The 22515-nt window shown below is 26.9% G+C and overlaps 1 protein-coding gene across 1 annotated transcript; it reads left to right on the top strand.

Annotated features, from left to right (window-relative positions):
* Positions 1-22298, top strand: LOC129981440 (splicing factor 3A subunit 1-like). Its single transcript, XM_056092278.1, has 21 exons — positions 1-242; positions 3296-3334; positions 3476-3604; positions 4229-4263; positions 4390-4508; positions 4797-4956; positions 6071-6133; positions 7479-7569; positions 8170-8241; positions 9348-9427; positions 9892-9969; positions 10499-10655; positions 12264-12362; positions 13075-13155; positions 14206-14297; positions 15373-15515; positions 18244-18614; positions 19485-19663; positions 20790-20891; positions 21403-21474; positions 21804-22298. The coding sequence occupies exons 1-21, from the start codon at positions 122-124 to the stop codon at positions 21903-21905; spliced, it is 2385 nt and encodes a 794-aa protein (XP_055948253.1). The 5' UTR covers positions 1-121; the 3' UTR covers positions 21906-22298.
* Positions 22299-22515: the final 217 nt, after the last annotated feature.

Raw genomic sequence — 22515 nt, 5'->3', positions numbered from 1 at the left:
TTTCAACTCAATTCAGCCATTTTGTTTTGACCGCTCATCGTGGAGAATTTATGATGTAATGATTTTTTTTTACATCGCTTAAGTATTAAAACTATTAAAAAGTCGTCTGACTTTTAACAAAATGGCTCCGGTTCCTATAGTGGAAGCAGAGCCAGTTCCAGAAATTCAAAATGAAACCCCACCAGAAAGTGCACCATCTAAACCGACAATCGGTATCATATACCCTCCACCGGAGTTAAGAAGTATCCTTTGCTAATTAAAATGATTGTGTAGTGTTTTAATTGTATTATTATGATTCGTATTGTCATGTGCATTTGTGCTGTTTCAGTATTATTGTCTGTTGCTATGTTCAGATTTCCGAAATTCTCTGTTGTATCAGTTGTAGATAATAAGTTTCGGCCAATTTTATATTTTATTTCATCCTATTAATACAAATGTAGTGTAATTACCTTTCCCGTGAATGCATTCATTTGGCTTCTTAGTTAGATTGCAATTTGCATATTTTTCATGAGGGTTTTGACAATTTGTCTTTGTGACACGTATTAAATCATCAAAAAATATTCTTCTCAAGATCTTTTATTCATTAATCTGTCTTCTCATTTACAGAACTGCTATATTTTTATTTCATTTTAAATCTTTACAATTTCATCTCAAATGCTATAATTTTAATTATACATGGTTACAATTTCTATACAAACAAATATTTATTTTTATAGAATGAGATTCATTTTTTTAAATATATTGATTTAATATATATATATATATATATATATATATATATATATATATATATATATATAGGGGAGAGTTGGAAGGATTGGGACAACTGCATGTTATATCTTGCAATCAAAAGATAAACTATAGCCCCTTGCTTGATCATATTTGTTACGCCAGCTGTAATATTATTTTTATTTAAAACGAAATATGGTTTTCATGCCGCAGAAGTAAATACAAATTCTTATTTTTTCTATGATTTTTTTTAAATCTTATTGTTTGCAAAATAAAAAATATTTTAAGTGTATAATAAACTCAAAGATATAGTGGTTATAAACTAATGGTCAAATTAAATTTTAATATAGCATGTTTTATGCGATGTGCATTGTAAAAGAAAATTCTGCAGTGGAAGGAATGGGACTTGCTCGGTTACATTTCAGTACATTCAGTTTCTGAATAGCTAAATATGCTAATGAATGAAGTTTTTGATTTTTCTTTTGTTTAATAAAATTAATTATTGGTTTGTTACAATGCAATAGCAAATTGATGATTTCAAATTTATTAAAATATATATTAGTGTATATTATTATCTTATATAATACACACATATATACATATTTTAAATAATAGAAAGTAACAATATGCAAAAATAAAAAAGCTGATCTTCCATTAACCAAAACATTAAATGAAATTCCACTTCTTTTTCAAAAATTAATTTATTTAAGAGCACTTGTGTCTCTAAACATGTTTTGTTATTCTTTAATTTTATTAATAATTGTATCATAGAATATGAATTCATACTGTAGATCATTCTGTATCATTTCACATAAAAAAAACTATATTTCCTTAAAATCATGCTTACCATTTAATTTCAGTTAAAGAAAATGACTATAACTATAATAAAGTAATAAACAATATAATAAATATTAAGAATAAAGTTATGAATTATTTATTTGTGTCACTCTAAGTTTTAAAAAATTATAATTTTATCCTTTTTTATATAAAAATACCATGAATATGGAAGGGAAAAAAAGCATCTAGAAAAAATATGTGTATTAAATAATAGTGTATTACAATCAGTCAAAATGATTATCAAAGAAAATAAAAGTTTTCAATATATGACAGTGCCAAAGAAGATTTCAAAATCAACTGTTGTTTGGCATTCCAAAAACATAAATCATTCAATAGAAAGGATATCAAAATACATTATTAATTTTCTCAAACCTTTGTTCCATTCCTAACTCATATAAGGTAGTTGTGGAACAAAAATTTTATAATTTTTAACTATGCAAATAAAAGCTAATTGTTGGTATTTTACTGTTATTGTATTTTAAAAAAAATAAAGTAAAGAACATATTATTGTTTTATTTACTCCCTTGGTACTCTATAAATTGCATATTTTATGAATTGCACTCTTGGTAAGTATAAACGAATGAAGTAAAAGAGAATTTGTGAAATCTGTCCCACTGATCCCCTACAAATTGTGTGGGGGGGAGGAGACCCTGGAATTTTAATAATTTATTTATTAGCTGTCTTATTTATAAAATTGTTGATTTTTTTTTTTTTTTCGTTTTTATTGAATTTGTATGTTTTCTTACCAGATAGCATTATTTATTAAGTTCAGGTATTTTTCTTAAATTTGAAACTTTGTTATATATATATATAAGGCAGCTAAAAATATTTATTTAGCTTTTATTATATTTCAATCAAAATCTCAAAAATTGAAATTATTGAGCATTTTAATCTATATATATTTTAAATAAAAATCTGTGCTATAATACATACGTATCGCAGAGAAAAAAAAATTTTACCTTATTTTTATTTAAAATTATGTATTTTAACCATCTTATTGAAAACAAAGCATAGGTTGTTAGTTGCTTTAAAACTGCAGTTTAAATAATTATGAATATTTTTTTTAACCTTCATATAACATATTTAAGAGAAAACTTTATAACCTCAGTATTTTTTTATGTATCTCCTCTTCAATTTAAGGCATGCTGCTGTAGTATTAAAGTTAGAAAATATTTTTACTAGCTTATTCTATATGATAAAATGGTCTTTGCAAGTGATCCTTTTACCAAAAAGATGGTTTAAAAATATTGATGTTTTGGAGAAAATTCAGAACAGCCGAGCAAGCTTTCTTGTTAAAATGTATTAACAAAACAGTTTTAATCATAAATTCTTTTATAGTTTAATTAAAAGCTTTAGTGTGATTGATTAAGCTCTTTGATTTTATGTAATTCTTATATAGAACTTGTGTAAATTTATTTTGTCTGTGTTAGTTTCTATGCCAAACTTTGCATAGATTACGAATTTTCTTCTCTTCTTTTATTCAGCCGAATTTAAAACATGTAAAATTTGTTTAATTATGATTTACTAAAAGGAGAGTAAATAGATAATTGAATTTCCATTTTGAAAAATTTAAGAGTTATCAGTAAATTTTTCGTAACATAATAGCTTATTGTTATATTTTTTATCGTAGCTCCTGAAGCATCATCATGATTATTTTGTTATATTCTAATGATTTTTACAGGCTGTTATTGTTCAGTTTCTGGATATGTTAATTCTTAACAAAACGTAGATATTGTTGACAAGACTGCAAGTTTTGTAGCCAGAAATGGTGAGTATATTTAACATATGCAGTACAATAGATTTATTTAGTACTTATTTGGTTCTATTCAGTCTTTATGTAAATAATGAAAAGAATCCAATTATATTATTAATGAGGTATCAACATTTATTTAAATCTCTTTTTTTCTAGGACCTGAGTTTGAAGCAAGAATTCGGCAGAATGAAATTAACAACAAGAAATTTAATTTTCTCAATCCTGGGGATCCTTATAATGCTTATTATCAGCATAAAGTGAAAGAATTCAAAGAAGGAAAAGGGAGTGAGTATGCAATTGCAATTTGTAAATACAATCTATGAAACATTTTTCCATCTTTAAAAACTATCTCTGTGACAGTACTAGATTTTCAGTTGGTATGCATTCAAAGTGCTATAAGGTATTGTGAAAGCGCAAAACAGTTTCTTCTAATTAAACTTCATTTTTTAGTATTATTATTATTCCAAATTAAGATACAGATCTTAACATGCACACAACAACTTTTCTTGATTAATTTAATAATCCCATTGTTTTCTGCACATGTATAACTCAACATATAATTATTTCATAAGTTTGAGAAGAAAAAAAAAGAGAGATAGGGTAAATTTAATAAAATATATTTAATGACATTTAACATATTTTCGTCTAAGTTTCCAAATATTTTTTTAAAAAATAAGTAATGGAATTTTCTTTTTCTTTTAAAATGCTTATTATATATGCAAAGCGAGCTTTTTCTCAGTAAACTATAAAAAAATTAATAATTAAATTTAAGTGTAAAAAATGGTAATGTTGGCTGCACATTTAAAATCAGTAATGTTTTTTTTTTTTCAAGTATTATTTCACATGTATGTAAAATATGTATATAAATGTCTTTATCTATGAATAACATATTTTTAATTCTTTTTGAAGCTCCTGATCCTTCTGCACCACCTGCTCCTCCAAAGGTAAATAATGAGAATATAATTTGATTCCAGTGATTTTTTTTTATTCTGTATTATTATACATTTACTTCTAAAAATACTTCAAATTTATTTAACAGAAAATTTATTCATGTTTACTCTGTTTAATAGCCTGCTCCTGTCGCTAAAAATGAAATTCTTAAGTTGGTTGAACCTCAGATTATTCCAAAGGAACCTCCACCAGAATTTGAATTTATTGTTGATCCTCCATCTATTTCAGCATTTGATCTGTAAGTTTGTATGCATATATTATGAAATATCTTGAGCAATTTAGATATTGCAAGAAAAATTGATAGAATGTGATATTAAATTTGATTTATATTTTTTGAAATTTATTTATTATAAATTCAATATGCTTGAAAAAAAGATATTTTAGAATTTTTCCCATTTGGATATTGAGATTTATTTTTTTGAAATATTTTTAGGTGTTTTTACATCAACCTGTGATATTTAAAGTTTTTTTTATGTTTAATATAATTAATTAAAAAGATAATATTTCATTTTATTTTCCTTTTTAGCGATATTGTGAAATTGACTGCTCAGTTTGTAGCCCGTAATGGGCGTCAGTTCTTGACTAATTTGATGAACCGTGAACAGCGGAATTACCAGTTTGATTTTCTACGGCCCCAACACAGTCTTTTTAACTACTTCACCAAGCTCTTGGAACAATATACTAAGGTGATTTTAATATGTATATATTATATGTTGATGCACTAATATTTGTCTTAAAAAGATCAATGAAATATTTTTAATGACCATTTTTCTAAGTATATACTTTCAATAATGCTTAGAAATCTTTTTATGGTTTTTGTATATGATTAGTTTTTTTGTTTTTTTTAAGTTGTAACTAAAATTATTAAATAGTGAAACTAAAGTAATTAGATCTTTGATTGACTTAAAACCATTTGCATACTCACATACTTAGACTTTGTGAGTCTTAGTAGTATGTTATCCTTGATAAGCACTATAAAGATGCAATGTATGTAAGAAGAATTGGGGAAGATGCAGCTTTTTATCAGTATTTTTTTTTTTTTTTTTTTTTCCCCTTCTTCTTCTTTTTCCCCAATGGGGATTTAGTGATTGAGCCTTAGCTTCAGGTCAGGAAAATCACATTTCAAGACCTGGTTTCTCCCAAAATTTATAATTTGCACAGATATGGTGTATTTTTAAGCCTATCATGATTTAATGTGATGTAAAATCTAGGATGCTTAGTATCAATTCATTGTAGTTTTGTTATATAATATAAATTAAAACAAATATATCATTGTGATATTTCTGTCTTAAAATACAATGATTTGGCCTTGGTTTATCTTAAATGCTGTAGGGGGGGGGGATGTTTTCCTTTATATAATTATGCAAGTAAGGATTCCTGAAACTTTTTAAACTGAGTGTATTTTATTACAATTTGAATATGGTTAACAGTTAATGATGCATATTTTTCTTTTTTAATTATGAAAAAAGAATTATGTGTTTATTTAAATATATTTTACTACATTAGTTCATTGAGCTTCCAAAAAAGCTTCCATATTATTTTTTTTAATAATTGCTTATTGTTTAAGATTCTTTGTGTAATTCTTTCATTAAATAATTTTTTAATAAAAAAGTTTGGAAAATAGTTTATTATTGTTGCTTATTAATATTTTATCTTAATTACATAACTCACTAATGGTCTAAATAGAATTATAATTCCTTTTATACTAGCTTATGAATGCAATACAGCTTTTTATTTTTCTGTGATAAATTATCGAATTTATTGCTCTTCTCAACAATTTATTGATGTATTTTTTATTAGATTCTGATTCCTCCCAAAGACTTGATGAACAAGTTGAAGAAAGAATCTGAAAATCCTAAAGCAGTGAGTTCGTATTTTTATTTACTTAAAATATCCTTGCTTTTGATCAGTGCATTTTATTTTGAAATTTAAAAATATTATTTTTCAGTTGATCTGCAAATAATTGTATTTTTTACTTTAGAAATTTATGTATGTTTAATCTTTATTCAGCAAATTGACTGACTTTAGTAGAATGTCTCTAAATGAATAAAATATAGTAGTTTGCTCCTGCATCATAAAAAAAGTAAAACAAAATGCAATATTAGCCCACTTTTATGTTCCCATCTTTAATCTCGCATTGCTTACAATATTTTTTGACCCCTTATATTTCCTACATCTACAATGCATTACAATTTTTCTATGTGTCCTTGCAAAATTTAATGTTTCCTGAATTATACCCTGCATCTAACAGTTCAAGATAAAAAATTAAAGTAGAATGGTAATGTAAATAGGAACACTTTGTATCATCTGTAGAGGAAGATAATAATTTTAATAACAAACAGAAATCTGCTTTGGATTACATGTTTCAGCAGGAAGTAGTAATTATATATTTCATTCAGAATAAATGTTTGTTGATATTATAATCTCAGTTATTAAAATTTTAATTTTTCATGCAATGAAAGTATATTTTTTACATCTTAGATAATTCCATAGCCATACTACAAAAGATAATCTAATTAAATATACTAAATAATATTTTAATTACTCTTTTCCTAATCAGTGAATAAGAAAAATGGCGAAGGAAAATGGCTTTTCTTATATAAGTAATTTCTCTTAATGTATACTATTTTGCCATTTATATTACTATTTTTCTGATTAAAAAGTGGAACAATAAGTAAGTTTTGAAAAAATAACTTTAGCAAGTGCAATATGTTTTGAAATGCAATTAATAATTAAATATGGGGTCAGTTTTTTCTGGAGAATGAGAAGTAAAACAAGTTAAAAAAATCTGTATAATTATGCTGCTATGTAGTGTAACTTTAGCATAGTTAAGAAAATTGTGTTTGAATTTCTCTTTTGATTTGCAAATTTAGTCTGAGATTTTATATAGGTCTAAAATTTTGGTACAAGAAGCATATTTTTCATTGATTATCTCCATCTAGTTCAGTGCATTATGTTTATATTATATTGGTGGACACTTAGATATAATTCAGAAAAAATGTTTCCTGCACCCACCATTTGTACATCGTCTCTGCGGTGAGAGAAATGTCGATATGTCTTTACTAGAAATCTGACCCCCTCCCCTGTCCATTTTTATTCATTTTTTCCCTCTTATCCTTTCTTAGATGATATAAAGGCCTTTGTTAAATCATAGCTCATGTATTCGATTGTTCTGTTCATGATATTTGTTGGGTTATTGTGTCTATAGGTTTTGGACCAGGTACGCTACCGAGTTGAGTGGACACGTCAACAGGAAGCAATTAAAAGACGGGAAGAAGAAGAAGCTGAAAGAGAAAGAGGTATATATCTGAAAAAAATGCTTTTTATATGTGACTTGTATGCACTATAACTATATTGTAAACTTTAATTATTTTTATGTGGTAAGTTATTTTTCTAAATTGTTAGGTTAGTCATTTAATGTATGCCTTTTAAAATCAATTCAGCCTATTTATATTAAATCATTTTGTTTGTTTAATAACAGTTTTATATTATTGTTATGTTACATAATCAAATTGATAACAATTAGCATTTATAAATGTTTTATTTTTCACCAATTCTTCTTATTATTTTTTTATGTTTATGCATTCGAAAAGTACTTAGTGTAATGTCGAATTCTTTGTAGCTAGCATCAGTTGAAAGTAAATAATTTTTTTATTTAAAGAATGGCTCCATAATAGAAAAAGCAATTTCTTTTATTCTAAAATTACAGAATTACAACTAGTTTATTTTTATCTCCAGATAGTAGCTCCATAGTTAGACTGATATTTGTTTAAAATCATGCAGACCATAAATTTATATTTTGAAAAATTCCTTGATGCAATTTATTAACTTTTTTTTCTGAAGTGAAGAAAATTGTCACCTAAAATATTTAATGATTAACTTTTTTTTTTCCCCCATAGTTCAATATGCTCAAATTGATTGGCATGATTTTGTTGTAGTAGAAACTGTAGACTATCAACCTAATGAAACAGGTAAGTGTTATTGTTTTTAAACACTATAAACTATATATGCATCCTTAGAAGTTTGAATATTTTCAAGTAAATTAATTAAGCCATAACAAAACATCCAGACAGTTTTTTTTAATGTAATTTCTTATACTGAGAGTAGAAATGCAGTTAAATAAATTAAGAACTTTTTTTGCCTGTTATGATTATTATTTTTAGCTTTTCTATGTCTGTCATGCCAGAATAGCAAAATAGTGGCAAATTTTTACAACAGCAAAAACTAAAACTGACCTAAGAATTGTGCTGCTTACTTTTTAAGAAAGCTTTATAAATAAAATAATTTTTATTAAGTAAATTAATGTGTCATGAATATTATACATTAAAGATATCATATACATTTAATTTTTGAAAATATAAACCTTATTTAATAGAATTAATGATTATCTTAATAACGAATTTATACATATTAGATTGGAGTTAAAAATGTTATATCACAATATTCAAAGAATGGTTGTTTTCTGAATTATCATCCTTTTAAATCCATATTTTTTGGAAAATTTTTGAATGATTTCTATCAAAATTGAACTATCTATCAAAATCTAGATTCTATCAAAACTTAGATTGTAAGATATTTTTGCCTTTCTGCTTGTCTAATTTACACTGTGGTAGTTTTCAAAACTTTTTTGAAAAAAAATTGAAATTGCTGCTAATATTCTTATTTACTATAATATTTTGAAAAATAAAACAAATCCAAACAGATTTAAGGTAGTAAAACTTTGATTTTTAAAAAATTATGACCATGGTCCCAGAATCTGGATGGCTTTGATGTGCCAGGGGGGAAAAAATAGCTTCCTAAATAAAGGCATTAAAACAACTGACTTCAACTTATATGTTCAAACATTAATATTTAATTAAAATATGAGAGTATACAAAATGAAAAATCATTAAATTAAATAACATATTTGTAATCATTAAATTAATATATCAAGCTTTTTTAAAGAAATCATTACTTTATTTTCTGGCTCAAATATGGTTCTATTTAATCTTGATAAACAGAATTTTATTGTATTTATTATTGATTCATAGTAGTTAATTCTGTTCTTAAAATGTTTCTGTCTTAAAATATTTTTCAGGCATGTTTCCTCCTCCAACCAATCCAGATGAAGTGGGCAGTAGAGTCTTGCACCAACAACGTATTGAAGAACAGGGAGGGGTAAGTAATGTATTCTCTTTTCAAAAGAAAAACTATCATATATGAAGGAGAGTTACTTTCAAAATTACTATTTAGATTTTTCTCTCTCTCTCTCTTTCTTTATTTCGTTTTGAGAATTGAGAAGAAAATTATGTTATTAAATTATTTAATATAACATTATTTATATTAAATATAACTAATGTTAGCACCCACATTAGTTTTCATCTATTTCAAATCAATCCCATATTGCTCATGTTCAGTATATTAAATTTATTGAATATGAAAAATTGATTTTATTTATTTTGGTATATTCTATTATAAATTTAGTTATTGTATAAATACAAAACTCGGTTAAAAAAAAAACCGTATACATGTCAAGATTGTTATTTTTTTAATTCTGTATTGAAAATGTAGTAATGAAAAAATCATATTAATAAATTTCCAGCATTTGGTTTATACTCTGATTTCTCATATATTTTTTGCAGGTGGAAGATGTTGAAATGGAAGTTGAATCTGATGAAGAAGGAAGTGATAGAGAAGTGTCCAAGAATGACAAAGAAAAGGTAAGCTGGTCTTAATTACTTTGTAGTAGATCATGACAAAAATCTTTGCAATATGGCCAAACAAAATTAGGCTTACTATATGTGGGAGATTTTTAAATGCCAAATTTAAAAATTGTTATTTTTCATGAAAGAAAATTTTTATGCTTTAAATTATATATTATTTCTCATGGCTATTTCTCATAAAAAGCATGGCTATTAAAGAAGTGATGGTAGAAGGGGGGGGTGTGCACAGAATAGTGCAGTAATTCAGAATTTGTACAGAACAGTTTTGCTCCAATAATCAAATTCAGAAGTCAGCATTTAACTTCGATATAACTTAAAGGAACTTCTGGATCCTAATTTCAATGAAAAATTTTGCTCAGCTTCTTTTTTAATGCTGGGGTATAAATGCTGAATTTACAAAATTTGACTTTCTTTAAAGTATATAATAGCAATAAAACTTCAACCCAGGAGTTAAATTAAGAACTTATATTAAAATAAATGAGATTTTTTTGTGAATATCAAACATGATCTTCTCTATATTTTGCAGAATATGGAAGAAAGTTCCTCTTCTTCAGATGAAGAAGGTGAAGACAAGAGAGGTGCCAGTCCACCTCCTCTGCCTCCCAAAGAAGCTCCTCCTTTACCTCCACCTTTGCCACCTCAACCTGACCAAGTGGTCATTCGCAAAGATTATAATCCTAAAGGTATATCTATATGGCCATTAAAAGCGATTTTATTTATATTCTTAATGGAAAATTTGTAAGATGCTGCATTCTTATTTTTGATGATTATTCCATTAACTTTATAGATCTACTTTTAACTGGTATTATAATTTTACCTCGTGGATAATCCTCATTATCTGGGTTCATGGGTCAAAATTATAGCTGTCCATCTCAAAACAATCCTCTACAAATATAAAAATGGGATGTTAATTTAAACATCTAATTATATATATATAATTTTTCAAAATAATGTCTTGCATAACTTTGTCGTTTGCATTATATAAAATAACAAATATGTTTTATAGCTATTAATGGTGTTTATCGATGTTGTTATTGCCATATAGGTTTAATAAGTTTTATCATTCTTTGTATTTTTTAATAGTTGCAGTTATTCTTAAACTGTTGAGCTCTGCTTTAATTTTTGGAAGATAAAATAATTTTATATCTACTTTATTTTAATCAAAACGGTTCTTTTTATTTTTTCCCAGTTTTGAGTAATATATATCCTTACTAATCCTAGTGTACTCTTCTACATTTAAATAATAGCTCTGTCTTCCCTAATTGCTTTCACCAAAAACAATATTCACTTCTATATATTTATATTTTCTTGTACTGTGTATTTTTCATATCTATGTATTTGATATAATAATTTAAAATATGACAGGATTGTGGAATGTATTAATCTTGTGCTCTCCAACTAATCAAAATATGTAATAAGAAGTTGCATGCAATTTAAGAATTAATTAATATATTGACAAATGACTGTCAAAAGATATTTCCTAAATGGTTTGTGGAATTAACATACCATTTAGAAAAATATTTTCTGTATTACATGCTTAGAAAAAAAAAACATGTAAAACAGTTAGTTTTGCAAGTTTATTATTTTTTTAGAAAAAAAAATTATTAAATTTGTTATGAATTTTAAAAATATGCAGAATTGAAAGGAAAATGCTTTGCATGTTTGCAAACTGCTTATTGAAGTTTAATTTGAAAAATATCTTCATTATGCAAATGCTTAAGCCTTAATAGCATCTTATGAACCATCTGTTATAAACTATTTCAGTGTGCACAAAAACCAAAATATCCAATTTTATTTAAAATTATTATTATTAAGCACAAATGCACGTTCTTCTATGCAATTTTAAGGCATTAACTCAAAAATAACATTGGCTGCTATTGAATTGATTTAAAATTCACTTGGTGTGAAACTGGTGAGGATGCATGTGTTTGCAATGTAAACAGAAAAAATAAATAAATAAAATTGTTCAGCTTTATTGTTTTGAATTATGCATTCTTAATTTTACTAAAAGTTTCGTAGTTTCACCTTTAAAAATACATGTTTATTGTTTTTAGAAAGCTATTGAAACACTTGGTGTTTTGCTGTTTTCAAAAATTTAGGTTATAGAGAGTTAACTTGTGAGCATCATATGAAACTACATATTTAAATGCATATAAAAATTGATACATTATTGTCTGTCCCCTTTCCAAAATGTGATTATTATCTTTTAAGTTGAAATTTGGATTAAAATGTATTTATGTGAAATTTATTAAACATTTTGTTTTAAAAAATCATTTTATTTTATTTTTTAGTGGTAAAACCAGCTCCACCAGTGACTGAACAATTCTTGATCTCTCCTATTACTGGAGAAAGAATCCCAGCTGATAAAATGCAAGAGCACATGAGAATAGGTATGCTTTTTGTGTCCTCTATTTGATTTCACATGAGACATATGCTAATAAATGTTAGTCATATATTCAAAATGCCTAATAAATGTCCAGTTTTTGTACTGCTATAAACACATTTAGATTTTCTTGGATCATTATTCAGTAGAAAAAAAGGTCTTTGAAGACGGCAAACTATAATTTATTGTTCTTTCTTGTGTATATTAATTGTCTTAATTTTTAATTTGCTGATGCGGTATTTAAAAAATTGGGTCTTGTGGCAATAACAAACTAAAGTCTGATTATTTTGCATGGAAATATGCATTAAAGATTTGAAAAATAAAAAAATTGACTTTAATTGATTTTCTTGAAAAAAATTCAAAAGCCATATTAATATGGAAAATGTGAAATAATTAAAAGGCATTGACAATTCTGCTAGAAATATTTTTCAAATTATTATAAAATTATCAATTTATATTCAAATCGTTTTATTTATATATATATATATATATATATATATATATATATATATATATAACAAAATTCTAAATATATACTAGCAGTTAAAAAAATTTTAATCCAGCCAAAAACATAGCTGAACTATATTCTTGGTAAAAATTTTAAAAGAGATGATATCTGTAAATTGCACTAAATGCATATTCTTGTGACCTTAAATATGCTCCCCCTCTTCCATTGAATAAAAAAACTGCTAATTATTTTCATGTTTTTCTAATTTCAGGTTTGCTGGATCCACGCTGGGTGGAACAGCGTGACAGAGCTGTGCAGGAGAAGATGACTCAGGAAGAAGTTTATGCCCATGGTATGCTGCTTTCATTTTATTTGACTATACTCTTAAATAACTGATTTTGACTTTATAGTATGCAGAATGCTACAAGTGTCTTGATAGTTGATGTGTACATTCTAAGGCTATGGAAAAAGACATCCATAAAATTCGAGAGTTTTTCTTGTAAAATTCCATTGCACAGATTATTATTGATTATTATTTAAAACTAAATTATTTACAAGTTTTATCATTTATTTTATTATTATAAATAATAATATACAACCCATCTTTACACATACTTTCAATTTGATTTGTTATTGGCAATGCTATTTTTAATAATATGTTTCATAATATATTTTGATTTATTCTCATTAACTGCTTATCATATTAAATTTCAATTTGTTCAGTTTTATAATTTTTGTTGTATGATAAAACAAGTAATGCTTAATTTTATAAATAAAAAAAGCAACACAAGTGCATATATATTTTATTGTTTCTCAAAGTGTTTCATCTTTAAAAGATTAAAATAAAAGTAATTGCAAAAATTATAATCCATGTTGAGTTTCACTGGAAATTAATTTCAAAAATTAATTGTAATTTCAAATAGATTGTTCCCAAATAAATGCAGACATCTTTTTTTAATTATAAATGTGATAGTATGAATTAATTAGTTGTTCTGAAGCCTTTTAATTGACACTAATTTTGGTATTTGGGAAACTTTATTTTATAAAGACTTTTTTAAATTACAAAATATCTTTTAACGCCCTTAATGCATTTTTAATAACCCATGTAGTTTGGTATCTAGTACATTAACTCTTATTATTAACATGAGATTGATCATCAAAATTTTTATGAATTATTATTCAAGTTCTTTGATATATCAATCAGAATTTGTTAATGACAAAGCTAATTTGAAACTTAAAGTTTCTGTGATATGCTGCACTTTTCTTGAAACAAATCTGTTAGCTGTTAGTTAGCCTGGCTGCCTTTTCAGATACAGATGCACATTGAATGTTAAAAGCATAGATAGATTGATGATTGATATGTTTTAATTAATTTCTTACTTTTCACATATTTTCCTTACAGGTACTTCCATCGAAAGCAGTTTGAAGCAATTTGCTGAGAGACGTACTGATATTTTCGGCTCGGGTGTTGAAGAAACTGCTATTGGTAAAAAGGTAAACTGCCTTCAAAATCATTTTTTTGAAGTTAGTGATGTTTAAAAAAGCACCTGATATAATCCTTTTACTATAAAAGATTGTTGTTTATATGCAAGCATTTGTTGAATGTAGCCTCTGGGAAAGGTGGTGGTCTGAAAAGTTCTAACTTTTCAATACAACATACAATACTAATTTCTGATGTGACGTTCTTGTCTTTGCCTACTTGGAAATAGATTTTCATTTAATCAGCTATCATGATTTCAGAAAAAAGAAGAAACATTTCAAGATTAATTTGCAATTTTTAATCATTTCTATAGTGAAAAATGCATTTATTGTAATTGCTGAAGTTGTTCAAGATCCAGTTGCTCACATATTTGTATATTGATTTAGCATAGTCTTAATTAAAATTGTAAGTAATATCTAGACTGGTAACCTTCAATAATTAAGAGTAAATGTTTTCATAGAAAGTCTTGAGTTATATATTTTCATAATTTTTTTGTGACCGATCATAGATGATGATAGTTTTTTGTTTGTTTTATTCTTTTCATTTTTATGTATTGCTTTCAAAAAGTAATAATAAATAACACTATGATAATTGTTGTAATATTCTGATCATCAAAACAGTTTGAATTTAATATGAAAATGAAATCAATATTTAAAGTTAGCTCTTGAGAATGGCTCTAAATTATTTAATTTTGGCAAATGATGCAAAATTTTCTTTAAAAAAAATGTGATATTTTCATGTTAAATCTTCGAGTCTACTTTACCTGGGCATTTGTTACTCTAGAATCAACTGATTTATAGCATAAAATATCCCCGTCCTTTTACATTTGTATTAAGTTCTCATATTTAATGTTTTTTGAAAATTCAAAGCATATTACAGATTAAAGTCGGATGAAGTCTAATACAAGTACATTTCTGAAAAGCTTATCATCATGAAGGAAAGATATTAAGTGAAATAATTATTGAAGAACGTTGTAAATAAATTTAAATAAAATAAAATTTTATTTCTTGTCTGTATAGTTAGTGAAAAGTAATGCTGACTGTGATATGTTATATTTTCTGATTTCTATTATAATAATTTTATTTTCAGATTGGAGAAGAAGAGAAAAAACGCCCCGAAAAAGTCACCTGGGATGGTCACACTGCCAGTATGGAAGCTGCTACACGAGCTGCTCGGGCCAACATCACCATCGAGGAACAGATTCAACAAATTCACAAGATCAAGGGATTGCTGTAAGTATCTCTTTTAATATAAAGAAATCTCGCAATGTGGAAATAATTGGATATAAAAGCCATGGTTTCTTATTAAGTATTTAGTAGACTTAATATGTTTTGTAATATAATGTATGTAATATGTTGTATAGTAGCTAATCGTAAATAATGATTGATTTTTATCATAATAAATTAAATCATTATTCAGGGGTGTTTGTGCTCCGGGGAAACCCCGGAATTCCGGGGATTTTGAACTTCGATCCCCGGAATTTCCGGGGATCGTCGTTCAAAAGGAAGTAGGAATAATAATGAATTATTTATTTTGATCTGGGTAATTTTGTTTGCTTTTAAAGTAGAAAACGCAAGGTCAGTGTGTGTGGTGAAAACTTTTCCTTTCTTTCTCCAAAGGCTGTGATAATGCGTGAAAAGGGGGAAAAACTTCTTTTTTGTTCTTTCCTTATTGCGAGTTATGACTCATTCCCCCGGTTCTCGGACATTCTCTTCTGGATTCTTTTCGGCAAGTAGGCGCGGCAGAAAAAAAAAAGGGGGAGATTTCGTTCGACCAGATGTGCGATAACGTGACTCTGGGTTCAAAGGTCTTATCTCTACTGGCGTGGCGCCAATAAGTAGAGAAGGGGGATTTTTCGCCGTATTAGCTATTTGTCATTGATCGCTTCGGAACTTTTTTTTCTTCGCTGTGTAAAATTTTCGTTTCATTTATTGATGCACGTGTAAATTTTTCGTTTCGCTTATTGAAATATTTTTTTATTTATGTACGCAAGAGAATTTCATTTAGAAATTTCAGCATATGAAACAGAAATTACCCCTTAAAAATTCATATCTAATTAGTTTTACAGCATTAGATCCAGAGCTAAGAGGTAAAACCAGTACAATATTAGCTTTTGAAAAATTATCATCTTTTATGTCCCATATTTTTAGTGATAATGAAAAGTCAAAAGTAGAAGCTGAAATAAGGTTATACCAGAGTGATATTGATATCAAAAAAGAAATGCTCTACACATCTGATGAAAGTGGAAATCAAGTCAAGTGTACAATTGATAAATATTGGTCTAAAGTTTTTAATTTAAAAGATGATTTCACAAATGATTATAAGTATCCTACATTGGCTAAATTGGTCAAAGCCTGCCTTAGCTGCTTCCATGGCCCATTAGTGGAAAGTGCATTCAACTTAATGGATACACTTGTCACTGACTATAGAACCTCTCTTAAGATTGATTCCCTAGATGCAGTGCAGACTATTAAATATGATTTAATGGCTTCTAAAGAAACCTCATGTGAAAAATATGGCTCAAAAAATCCAATGACTGATCCAATTCACAAAGATCTCTTACTGAATATGAACAGAAGTTGGAAAACATATCAAGAGGACTTAAAAACATGTATTTCAGATGAGTCACCTATAAAAGTCTCTGAAAAACCTTCTACATTAGCAGAAAAGCAAACTGCTTCTACCTCTGCATGTGCAGTTCTCGAGGAAATTTCTTCAACTGTAAATGAGGAAAATAAAAGTCAACCTTCCTGCAATTATGAAGTTCACCACAAAAGAAAGACAAGCCCACAAACATCAGAAAATAAAAAAAAAGCAGCAGAAATTAGATAATTTTTTTTAAAAGAATTAATTCAGGTAATTTAAAAGATTTGCATAAAATGTAGTAGTTTATATGTTTGAAAATTTATGGTTATTAATTTTGCAAAAAAAGTAATTCATTGAACTTTTATAATTAGGTCATTCAATACTTCATAATTGTAATTTTTCATTTCCCCCCCCCCCTTCTCGAAACTCCAAAATGCCGGTAGTAAGTCCGTAAAAGTTTCCGGGGATTTTTTGGGGTCCCACAAACACCCCTGATTATTGGAATGGGAGTTTTATTGATAGAGGAATGTAAAAAGGTTAGTGAATGTGGCACTTCATTAAGATTTAAGCTTTGTTTTTTTAATTTCTTCCAAAATTCTAATAATTTTGATTTTTTAAATACAAAAAATTAAAGTAATGTCAACTTTTTCTCTAAGTCTTAATAGTTTTTAATTACAGTTGTCTACCAGAGAGTTTGTGTACTCGGTGGCAAGGACCATCTCTGGATGATAAGCCAATCAAAACTAACCACAATTTTGGAAATTAATTCTTCAACATGCACCTTATTTAATTAAGAAAATCTTTTCTTTAAAATAGAAATGATCTCTCAAAGAATAACTGCTTCCAAGAATTCCATCATTATTTTGGATTAATTTTGTAGATAAATAGGGAACTTAAAAAAAATTATAAGGGATTGTTTCCAAGTTAGAATTATTCAATTTGTATTACTTTTTCAGGTTGTTCCTTAAAATAAATTTGTATATGACTCATATTTAAGTTGTATATGACCCTTATTAACTTTAGCAGTTTTATTCATTGAATGTGTTTCTTCCCCTCCCTCCCTTTATCATATGTTTTAGAGTGTCTACAATTTATTGTTAAATATGACCAATAGAACCTGGGGACCATATAAATAGTTAAAATCAAACTTTTTCAAGAATATATTTATTAGCAACCTAAACTGTAATTCTTCTCCTCTTTTAAAGCCTTTTTCCAACTGGAACTATATGTCTAGAAATTATAACTATATGTTAGAAATTACCTCCTGGACTTTGATAAGAGCAGATAATCTGTACTATATATAATTATTCTATGTAATTTATCTTTGATTCCTATATTACCTTCAATTACATAGAAATTTTTATCTTTTTATAGGCCCGATGAAGAAAAAGAGCGTATTGGTCCATCCAAGCCTCAGGAATCTGCTCCTGTTTCCACAGCAGCCTCTTCCTCTGCTCCACCTCTGAAACTGATAACCCTCCCAGCCACAACTACAACAGCAGCCACCTCTTCTGCTCCTCCACCACCTCCCTCAGCCACCACCACTGCTGCTGTTTCTAAACCACCTCCACCACCTGTGACTACTGCCCCTCCAGTGATTCAACAACCTCGCCCTCCACTTCCTCCCATACCCCCTATACCAATGCCTCCCACAATTTTACCACCCAGTGCCATGCCCATGCCTGCTCAAGGATTGATTATTACACCAATTCCACCTCCAGGACCACCTCCACCACATCTTATGGGTAAGTATTTTGTGATATTTACTCTGCTAGTATCAGCTGGATATTATTTAAATCTTTTTCTTTTAATAATATTCACTGTAAAGTATCTGTTACCAAATTATGATAATTCTTTTTTTTAATCAAGAATTTTTTTGATTATACATATTGAATTATCAAAGTTTATAGTTTCTTTATTCTAAGATATTGACAAATCTTTTTGTCATATGTTGAGTTACCTCATTCTCATTTCTATAACCTTAAGAAAATTTATTGAAGTTGTAAGTATTCTTAAACACCAACAAATTAATAAGACTTGGCTAGAATCTAATTCATTTTGTTATATTTTTTCCACTATTATTTTTTACCTCCCCCCCCCCTTTTAAGAATAATCAGTTTTTAATGTTGCAAAAATATCACTAATTTCATTTTTATTATGCCATTAACTTTTTAAAAAATTATTGTTATAAACCTTTTTTTTTTTTCAAAATTTTTCTGAATTATTACAATTGTTAAAGTGAAGGTGATTTAGATATATATGTTCAGTAATTAAATAACTAACTTTTCATTTATTGTTCTAAGTGATGTCTAAAATTATGTATTTGGTTAGAACAAGTTTGAATGTACTTCTCAACTTGCTAGGCAGATTATTGGTAGCACAATATTTAGTTTTAAAATATTGAATATTCTCATGAAAATTGCTTTCACTCAAAGTATATGCGTTGGATTTTGTTCCTAATTACATAATGGAATTCAGTTATTAAACATTTTTATTCATGTCTTATTTGAATTTCTTTTATAAAATGCAAATTTAATAACAATTATTGCTTAAATTATTTTTTAAAATGAAGTCAACATCATCCTTTCAAATTTATGCAATAATTTCCTTTTTAGCCATGCCTCGTCCACCCATTCCACCAGTGATGGCTCCACCTGGAACTCCTTTTGGTCCACCACTTATGCCTCCAGCCACCCAGCCTATTGCACCTGCTTCTGAAGATGAACCTCCACTAAAGAAACAGAAAACAGAGGATTCTCTTATACCAGAAGATGAATTTCTTAAAAAGAACAAGGTGTGTCCTTTCATCTCATGTAAATTCTGACGTTATGCTCTTTTTTTCCGAGATCATTCAACATTGATACTTTTTATAACTAACATTTAATGCAGAAATATTTTATTCCATATTTAATTTTTTTTTATGTTGTGCCTTGAGGTTACTTGTATATTATTAGACTTCTGCTACAAACAGTTTATTGCAAACATTTCTTAGAGTCAGTGTAAATCAATGTTTTTTGTGCTCTCCAATTTGAAGTGTTAATAAATTTGGGCCAGCATTAAAAATTTGAATGCTTTTAAATATTTGAGTCATAAAAATGCATAAATTACATTGTAATGATGTAAGTGTAGTAGTGGAAATCATTTTTAATGAAAAATATCTGTGACTGTTATTAGAGAACAAGTATTTAGATTAAAATATCCTGATTTAGATATTTTAATAGACTAGATTTAAAGTCAATAACAAAATATTTTATTGTATTCAGAGATGTAGTTTAAAATTAATATAATAATGTTATTAAAATAGTTTAAAGATTATTAAGAGAAATTTTTGTTGCTACCTGAAAGTTACACATATTGCATTGTTGAAATCTGTAAGGCTATTATCTTCGCCATGAAGAATTGCCCAAAAGGGATTTCAAATCACTAGTAGAATTCTTAAATTAAAATATAATGTGTCAAAGCAAAAAAGAAAAGAATACTTGGAGAAATCAAGTAGTAGTTCGGGGGGAGGGGGGTTAAGGGTATGGTTTTTGTATTGTATATTAGAAAACAAAAAGAGAAGAAATGATGTACTTCAAGAAATGTTATACTTTGGTATGCACATTATTTTTGTTCTAATTGCACTTAAACAAAATATGTGGTAATTTTTGGTAATTATACCATGTTGCTATATTTTTCTATTTTGAAATGTATGTCATAAAAATAAAATTTAAAAAACTATTATTAGTTTCAAGATAAATACATAGTGTTTTTGTTTTTTTACTTATTACTTCTTTTGCATGAAGTGGTCAAAAGTTGGTAGCTATCCAAAAATAAATAATGAATAGAATAGTTTTAAATTATTTTTAAGCAGATCATTTTGTAATCTTATATTCTCTCTGATATTGAAAATCTAAATACTTTTTTTTTTATTACTCCAGGACCCTGTGACTTTCCGTGTCCAAGTCCCATCCATTCCAGAGAAGCAAGAATGGAAATTGAATGGACAAGTTTTAGCTTTCACTTTACCATTAACAGATATGGTAAGTAAAAATGTCAAATATTCTGTAAAATGTTAAATAACTAGAGTATATTAATTATTTTATGTTATACTTTGTGTTTAAAAGTAGAATATTTTTGTTCCTATTTAGTTTTAAGTTCTTGGGAATTTTCTTAGTACATCATAGATTTCTTTTATTATTAATATTGGACTAATCATTGTAATAACATGCTGAAATTTCAGATGAATTTTAATTTAAAATATGTACTTTTCTCAAATATTCGTTCTTGTAAAGAAAAATAAACAGTATTGAAGAAATGTTGACAATAAACATTGGCAGCAAAAAATAGCTACCAAATATCTTTTGAATTCCTTCTTATTAATCTCATAGTGAAACCTCTCTCCCTAAAAGAAATATTGTTATTTCATAATGAAATAAAAATAAGTTGTTTAATCACAATTTTTTAAATTGTATCGAATGGTCAAAGATAATAAAAAGGGTATACTTTTGTTTAACTGAATGTTTCTGACAGCATTTTTATCTTTCAAAATAGGTATCTATTATTAAAGCAAAGATTCATGAATCCACTGGAATGCCACCAGGAAAACAGAAGTTGCAATTAGAGGTATGATTTTTAAAAATTCATTAGCAGCTATAGAGTGTAAAATATGTCAATTATTTTGTAATTATTCTATATAACCTTCATATGTTTAAAAGTAATTTGTGCTGTTTTGATAAAATTTAATTATAAGCACCAATAATTAATATTCTATATAATGAAAGTTTGTAATTAATATGTATCTTTTTGTTTTTAAATTGTGTGAGCTCTTTTTTTATATACCTAGAATTCATAGAAACACTAATTGCACCATTCATTAATAATTCAATAAAAACTGATAACTATAAAAGTATCATCTAACCATTGTTATTAAACCAAAATTTGTTTATTTTTAGGGCATGTTTATTAAAGATTCCAATTCATTGGCTTTCTACAATATCTCCCCAAATTCCATTGTATCTCTCCAAGTGAAAGAAAGAGGAGGAAGAAAGAAGTAAAGACTTTGTGTTTGAAGAATACTGTTTCCAGTGAAGTCATTGAACTTTTTAGTTAATTTTTCTCCTAACAGGCAAATATATTTTCCTGAATTTGAAGAATACCTATTAAAAAGGAAATAATGTTAGTGTTCCTTTTAACATTGCTTCTATAATTGAATTTTTTTATTATTATTATTCTCTTTAATTAATGATTTTTATGTTAAGGTAATTTTTTTTTCATGCATTAGTAGCTTTTATATCCATTTCTTTAAAGGATGATATTTCACTCAGTTATGTTTATTGCATTTCACTGAGTTCAGTTTAGAATTGGTTTCCAGTTTTGCTTGTTAAAATAAAAACTGAGGCATTGTATATAGAATGTATCTGGATATTTTGAATAAAGTAAGCTTTCTTTCCCAATTGGTATATTTGCTTTTATATATGTTGTACAAGTTTTTTTAATTCTTAAATAATTTAATACAAGCTTGTCATTTTTAAATCTTCAGTTCAGCAAAAGCATTTCATTGTTATAGCACTCTTTTAAGATTTTTCAAATTAAATTTTTAAAAGATTGAATTGCAAATACTAAAAGGAATTTTTTATAAGAAAGGAAAAAGAACAATGTACATCT

This window comes from Argiope bruennichi, chromosome 8, assembly GCF_947563725.1.
Source record: "Argiope bruennichi chromosome 8, qqArgBrue1.1, whole genome shotgun sequence".
NCBI classification, from domain to species: domain Eukaryota; kingdom Metazoa; phylum Arthropoda; class Arachnida; order Araneae; family Araneidae; genus Argiope; species Argiope bruennichi.
The sequence above is the reverse complement of the archived record's forward strand: the minus strand, read 5'-3'. Positions and strand labels throughout refer to the sequence as shown.

Bases quoted from the DNA above. Each gene is read 5' to 3' on its own strand.
- LOC129981440 (XM_056092278.1), top strand. From the start codon at position 122: ATGGCTCCGGTTCCTATAGTGGAAGCAGAGCCAGTTCCAGAAATTCAA. The intron at 3,605-4,228 runs GTGAGTATGCAA...TTCTTTTTGAAG, and splicing joins ATTCAAAGAAGGAAAAGGGA to CTCCTGATCCTTCTGCACCA. The intron at 13,156-14,205 runs GTATGCTGCTTT...TTTTCCTTACAG, and splicing joins GGAAGAAGTTTATGCCCATG to GTACTTCCATCGAAAGCAGT.